At 29.5% G+C, this 7,620-nt stretch overlaps 1 protein-coding gene across 1 annotated transcript in view; it reads right to left on the reverse strand.

The window, feature by feature from the left end:
- Window positions 1-6,701, reverse strand: part of Pkcdelta (Protein kinase C delta) — a 98,480-nt gene extending 91,779 nt beyond the window's left edge. The window contains exon 1 of the mRNA XM_067053157.1: window positions 6,560-6,701. Coding sequence (XP_066909258.1) covers window positions 6,560-6,640 — 81 coding nt within the window. The 5' untranslated portion in view covers window positions 6,641-6,701. The remainder of the gene's footprint in view (window positions 1-6,559) is intronic.
- Between the last annotated feature and the right edge of the window lie 919 nt (window positions 6,702-7,620).

Consider the following 7,620-nt stretch of genomic DNA (forward strand, 5'->3'; position numbering starts at 1 on the left):
CGAGTGGGTTTGGGTGGTTAGGGAGTTTATTATGGAAGGAATAATATGGGGTTCGGGCTAGATCGGTTACATAAGGAACATTAAGTCTTTATGGATGGTTTTATTAGTAACAAAATAAGGAGCATTGAGGATTTTACGATATTAAAATAATAAATAAAAAGAAAAAAAGTTAAAGTTATATTTTAAATGCAATATAGTAGTCACCAATTATTCACAACCTAATAAAATACTATAGAACTAGTAAAATAAAATTATTCTATTAGCGTAATATCAATAAATTTTGAGTTTTTTAGTTGTAGAAGGAAATATCGTATTCAACTATTATTTCAAGCTATAATCGGCCTATTTCTGTTAAAATACGCGTGGGAATAAGTTTTGAAAAAAATATAATGTGCTTTAATTAATACACGAAATTTAAATGACAGAGGTTAATTATAATAGCTATAAAAAAAATATTATGATTAGAGAGTAGAACAAATGAAAACTGTTTTAACCGCTCTACTAGTCGAGCGACTTGATGCAGTGTTGCCGTACACGAATTAAAATAAAAAAACAATTGTAAGGAGGAAATTTTCAATAAAGTAGCCAATATCAATTATATTCTGTTTTAAAATGGGTGAGAAAATAATTAGATCGCCTAATTCAATGAATCTGCGAATAACCTATCGCCACTCAAGTTAGTATTTTGGAGCTTGCATATCATAGCCTAAGTGACGATGTGTATTTAGTGTACTATATAACTATCTGTCACAAAATAGTTCCATTTTGTTTACTTTCACGTACTTATATACATATAAAAGATATGGAAAGGAGGGAAGTATAGCAATGGTAAAAATACGATATGAGTTTTCAAATTTGTCCCTATTACCAATTCTAGCAAAATGGTGTGTATATGTGAACAATCCAGAAAACAAAATTGTGGGGGGAGGGGAACAAGTCTGGCAAGAGGGCCTAGTTGTCCTTTTTGCCAACCCCTGATGGCTACCTGAGTTGCTACCGCGTACTAACTAAGGTGCGAGTGTCAAAATTCATCTTCGTGACCGCCGAAAAATGAATGTTAACTGGCCCAGGTAGGAATCGCACCCACAACGTTCCGGACCAAGCGCATTGGGACCTGCAATATTAATGTCATTTAATGAGTAAAATTTGCTATTGGTCATACATTTTAGGATTGTAATATATTAGCAAGAATGACAAATAGGAGAAAATTATATGTAATATATAGGTTTTTGTTAACAGCAGCCTGAAGATGGGGGAAATCTCCCGAAACGTTGCTGATGATATTAAATAAACTATTGTTTTTTAATAAGGAAGAATTTATGTCATTCACTAAATCCTTTTAATATTAAAACATCATTCTGTTACCAATGGTTAGTTTCTCTACACTCCTTTATCACTCCGTTATAAACTTACATAAAATTTATTGGGTGTATCATTATGTGTAGTTTTAAATTTCAATAAAGATATAAAAAAAAAAAAGTTGATAAATCCTGCTATAGTTATCAAGTTTATTGTATGATTTATAATATTAATACAAAGAAAGCTTACGTAACCATGTTCGAATCAAATAAACCATCTAAATACTCTCTATGTTTATACAAATATTCATAAAAGAACTCCTAGGTTTTAAAACTCAAACTTTTGTCTACAATTAAAGAGATAATTTTAGTAAATGAGTTCACATTCCTGTTATGTAGACTGGAATTCAATTTTTGAAACACCTAAGTCTACGTAGGAAGTAGTTTGTATAATGCTGCTCTACTATGTAGAAAGAAGTATTTAAAAAATAATTTTTTTCCACTAAAATTCCAATTTGCGTGTTCCATCCACTCAGCTTTTCAACTGTTTGTTTACATACTAATAGACCATTGAACAAAAAACTAATAAGAAATAAGTTTTTTTTTGTCAAAGTAGATAAATTCTAAAATTTTGATTAAAAATAAATAGGTTATACATATTTATATTGATCAGACCAATATATTTTTTATTTAAAATTATATCTGTATATGTTTAGAGATAGGTAGTATAATACAATAATATAAATAAAAAATTTGAAAACCCTCAGACGGAAGAATGAAGGATTAAAAATTATAGCACTAAACATTTTCTATAACAATCTTATTCTACAGATACGTTTTCATCGTTAACCTGTTTAATAATATTCCAAAAACATTCACTTGTGTTTACTGGTTCTTTCTTTTTTTTTTTGAAATTTAAGGTTGAATTCGACTCTTCGTATGTTAACCAGTGCGTTGCATTATTCAAATTTGTTTCTATTAAACTATAACTCATAAAATAATAAAACAAAAATAAAAATAAATATTAACATAAATTACCTAAATCTTTATAACGTGATAAATGTAAATCAAGCATTAAAGTTTTTGGAAGAAAAATCAAAATTTAGTCCAAAATGGGTCCAACGAATAATTTTGTGCAGAATAAACTCAATATGTGCAAAATTTGGGGAAAATACCTAAACGTGCAAAATAAAATTAGTGTTATCAGTGAATCTTTTCCACGATTCGAATTACTGTCAATATTTGTGGAATTTAGAGCTAGAAAACAAAAGATGAAATTGTATGAAAATTCGGTCTTTAGTTATGACTGTAGTTAATTGCTTACTTTTATTTCACCTCTCCGTAGAAATACATTAAGCGGTAGTTTCGCCATCATGACATAAGAAAATCGGTGTTTTGAAACAAGGGAGGGTAATTTCGAATTGAAGCAGAGTAGTAACTAAAATATTGTGATGCGGACACCACATCATATTTTTCCCGAAAATTAATGATTATTGATGTTATAGAAGATTATTATTATAATACAAGATACTTTCGAACTTTAAAATATTATTTTACTTCCTCCAAAACCTATGGTCTACGGTTAGAGTTCGATTAAAAGTAATAATTAATTACTTTTAATACAATAGTTGACTGTAGATGGATATTTGGAGATGGAAGGGGGGGGGGGAGGTGCAGTCAACAAATATACACAAATGAATAGGTTTTGTTTATTTGTGTATCTTTGCTAACCACACCATCGTCACATCAAAAGTAATAATTAATCAGTTAATTAAATAATTTTATAGTCCCCTGCGTTTAAACCAACAATTTTCTTATTGTCTTCGTCCCTTAATGCTTCTATACTACAGAGAAATATAATTCATATTTTTTAGTTAAATCAGAATCAGTATGAACCAAAATGTTTCGAAAAAATAAAATAAATATTTTAGAGTAAGTTTTAAATATATAATTTATTAATATTCTGAAAATTTAAATATCAGTTTAAAAATAGAAAATAGATTTTAAAATAATTAAACTAAACATTTACGATAGAAAAAAAATAAAACAAAAGCTAGGAAAAACTTAAATTTTGTTCAATTATTTATTAACTATAGATATACCAATATATCTAACCATATATTATTTTAAAATTAATCATTTAAAATAATTTCACAATTCCTATCTTTTGACTAATAAATTTCGAAGTAAAACAATGTAATTATATTTAAATAAACAAGACGGAATACAATGCAAATTCGGTTGATATAATTACCAGGAAAAAATAAAAATGAATATTCCGTATTTATGAAAACTGTTTTTAATAACCATCAAGCACTGGTCCAATAAAACCAGCTAATCCTACGTTCAACTCTAAAGCTTTATGTTTTAGAAGCTTATTGTTCCAAGCAGAGGCGTCGATGCTTATAATTGGAACAGGATTAAGTGCTTTCCCCATTAATCTGCGTAGAAGAATTCCATTCACGAGATTCCTGGGACGAAAGCGTGGAACCTTTTCAAATATTTCAGCAACCGGTGACTCATCAATTTTTTTATCACTCGTTCCTGGTATTTTAAAAATATATCAATTAGTATTTCGGTTAATTTGACAGATTCATCATAAGCCGAAATGAGCTCAGGTGATGGTTATGAATCGTGAGTTTTCACTGAAACAATCTCTTTTCTATTTATAAACCTTAAATTTGTTATCCAGGGCTGAAACGGAATTTGGTGTTGGGATTCGTTTATTAGTCGGATTTTTTTTAATATATGACTGTTTTGATATGATATAGTTGTTCAACGGACTTTCATTTTTTTTCTTTTGGTCAGCCACGTGCGAAAAATAAAATTAAAAATAAAACTGAGAATTCTAGAAATGTCTTCACAGAACGAAATACATCGTCTTAATTTTTAGTAAATTTAATTTTTGTTCTGAAACCAATTTATTTTTATTATCTTCGAACTACCTCAATTCATTGCAATTTAGTACCTTTTAGACTTGTGTTTTATAATATAATAAACTTGTAAAAGTTTAATATTTATCAGTATTTTATTTTATTTTTTAAATAAGTAAACTTTTGTTTTTTTTTATTCTATTGTTAATATTAAGCACATATGCGTCAAGAAATTCAAAACTTGTTATGTTTACTTAAATGACAAAAATATGTTATTTTTTTTAGTCCCTGCTTCATGAAACTTATGATTTTTATTAATTAAAATAAAAATAAACACTCATAAAGTTTTAACATTGATTTTTGTAATTTATATTTGTATATTTATACCTTACAAGCTAATACAATTTAGTTTAGTAATAAAAATGCCTCAGCTGGAAAGTTTTATTAAAATAAACAAAATATAAAAATAAAACATATTTTCGTTACGTTTCGGATTTTCAGTTATTTTTAAACAATTATAAGTATTAAATCATTACAAGAAATATAAAAATTATGAGTTTTAAAATAAACTAAAATTTAATTTTGACTAATAAGGATTTGTGAATATATCAAATTGCAAAATCAACAATTTCAAACCAAATGTTTGGAATTTTTATTTTTAACGATTCAAAACTAATGCGTATTTAACTTTAAAATAAATCGATTATTTTTTTAATATAAAATTAATTTATTATTACGCTGCTTGTTAACAGGATACACAGTGTGTTATTCATTTTAAATGTAAAAGGCATAGAATAATGTAAATTTGGTTTTTAAAGTACAAATGTTTGTTGTTATTTTAAGTAAATATTTGTAATCCTTTCTAGAAACTTCTCGAAATTAATTCAATCAACTATCATTTCAAGGAGGAAAATAGGAAAATGTAAACTTAAAAGTCTGTTCTGTTTAAAAGAGATTGAGCTTTTATCCTGTAGTATGTATGTATCTGTTTGTTTATACTGAGAGTTCTGGAATGTAGGGCTCACCCAATGATAACTTTAAATAGTCCGGATTATATCTCTCCTTCAAGCTTTCATCCAAAATGTTTCGTTTTACAAATTATTGCTATATTTATCATCAACTAAACGGTATTTTCGGACTGCCTATGTTAAAACAATATACATATCTGATTTGAATTTTAAAATAATTTTGTGTAATTAATAAAAAAAAAAAAGTAAATATTATGGAATATCACTTGTTCTTATCCCATTTTAGGTGTTATTTTATTTTATATATGCCATATATTTTGATTTGACTCTAATTATTTAAAGCCAAATAATTGAAGACATGAGAGGATGGAAGCTTTTTAAAAATTTATAAATCAAAGATAGCTGGATTTAATGTTCATTTATTTTTATTTTAGATAATTTAAGGTTTAAGATAATTGAACAGGGTGCTGTATCGAAAGCATTTAAAATATTTTTCAATGCAAAAAAATCTATATTATATTCACTTTTATCCAGTCATGCTTTCAATTACATGCTCAAACTTCTTGTACAAGTTTAGATGTCTTAACTCCGTTACACAATAAAGTAGTATCCTACAATTTTGTCCTAAATCGACATTTTTAAAATATATTACGATTGTTATAACTAAATTTTAAATCACCTAATGGATAAGAGGGGTTTCTTATGCTGTTAAGTGCACTTCGTGATATACAAATAGTGATATTTATACAAATATTAGCTCACTATATTAAATACATATAACTTAAATATTGTAAAAAATTAAATATTTTTATAACCTCACAAAGATGTGGCAAGATTTGTTAAGGTTATATTATTATTGTTCTTTGGCAATATCAGATACTTTTCTAAACTTGACATCTTTTAACTTTTGTGTTATGAGGTACATTGTATAAAGAGGATGATACATAAATGGAAGGATTATAGTTGAAAGGAGCACTGAGTTGAAAGGATGACACATGAACTCAGGTAGTTGTACATTTCTGGTTGATGGAATGTATCGTACCATTACATGAGTGTTAATTCATGCAGCCGTGTCTCTCTGTAAAAACAAAAACATTTACAATACTGTTCTCGAAAGCATTCTCAACAAAATGTCAACAAATGGGCCATATTGTTTTGAATGCGATGAGAGCAGCGTTTGTTTACGTCCCCTACTCTCGTATTGTTTTACTTGTTCCAATGTTTATCTCAAGAAACGTGGGCTAATTTACAAACATTACGCGAGTATTTAGTAGAGCTCCATCGGATGAGACGGAGCTACTCGAGATTGAGGTTATGTATGATGTAATTGGGCTTTATTGGTCTAGATCGGAATGAGAGGTTGTGATGAGTGTAAGGAGTTGCTTGGATGAGTTAGCTGATACAGACTGACTTCACTCACTCCATTGGCCCGATGATCGCCGACGAGGCTTCTCGTCCTGGCCCCTCCCCGCCTCCTGCCATGGGACCCAGTGAACATCATCCTCAAAGCCAGCACATGTCCGTTCTAGGGCTCCGCCCGCACTGCGCTATTTTGGGAGTACCCCTACCTTCATTCTCCCACTTCAGTTCACTATTTGTCCGGCAAAATTCAACAATGGCCTCTTTTGATGGTTCTTTAAAAAAGCAATATCTTAGATACGAGGTGATGAAGAAAGTTCAGTAACTTGGGTAATAGCTGAATTATTTGAGCTTAGCTGTCTTGTATCTCACATCTTGCACACTCTATGTGCATGTATAGTTCTCATCTTATATTGTTCTTTATCAGTCATAGGCGCCGGCACTTGGAAAATATTAGGAGTGGGGGAGAAGGTTTTTGTAACCTGATAACAATGTTACATGAGAGGAGGCATAAAGGGCCTTATATAAAGGAGTCATCCAATCACGAGTTCTTCATATGGCACAAATATTATACAAAGTAAGTCGTTTTGCAGCATACAGGTGCAAAGTCGGGGAATATAATTAAATAAATATTATATTTATTCAAATATGGGAAGTGTTCTTGTTATTAATTATATCATATTCATTCAAATAATGTCTTACTATTTCTTGTAACCTTTATTCAAGTAAATGACTAAAACATTTAAGACAACTGGGACAACCTAGCTTTTTTCAGAAAATATTGGAGGGGCAAAAAGTGTCTTATTGTTGTATAGTATCTTACTTGTTTTATTTATTCTTGAACACCAGAATTACTTTTAAACAAGCTTGATAATTCTGGTTTGTTTCTGTATTTATTGGCGGCTTACTTGTTCTTCTTAAACAAAGGACATCACTGAGAACGATTCTCTGGATGGATAGCCAATTATTTGCGTAGCTCGCCCTCGCTGTCTTGTTTCATGACGTTCTTCGTTGAGAATTTTCTTCGGGATTGCTGAGTCATCCACCGCGGTCACGTGGTGGGCTGTAACCACATCTGGCCCATTTGTCAAGTTGTACATTGACTGATTGGTACGCCATTGC

The sequence above is a fragment of the Halyomorpha halys genome, unplaced genomic scaffold (genome assembly GCF_000696795.3).
Source record: "Halyomorpha halys isolate HHAL.00 unplaced genomic scaffold, Hhal_1.1 Scaffold64.1, whole genome shotgun sequence".
NCBI classification, from domain to species: Eukaryota; Metazoa; Arthropoda; class Insecta; order Hemiptera; family Pentatomidae; genus Halyomorpha; species Halyomorpha halys.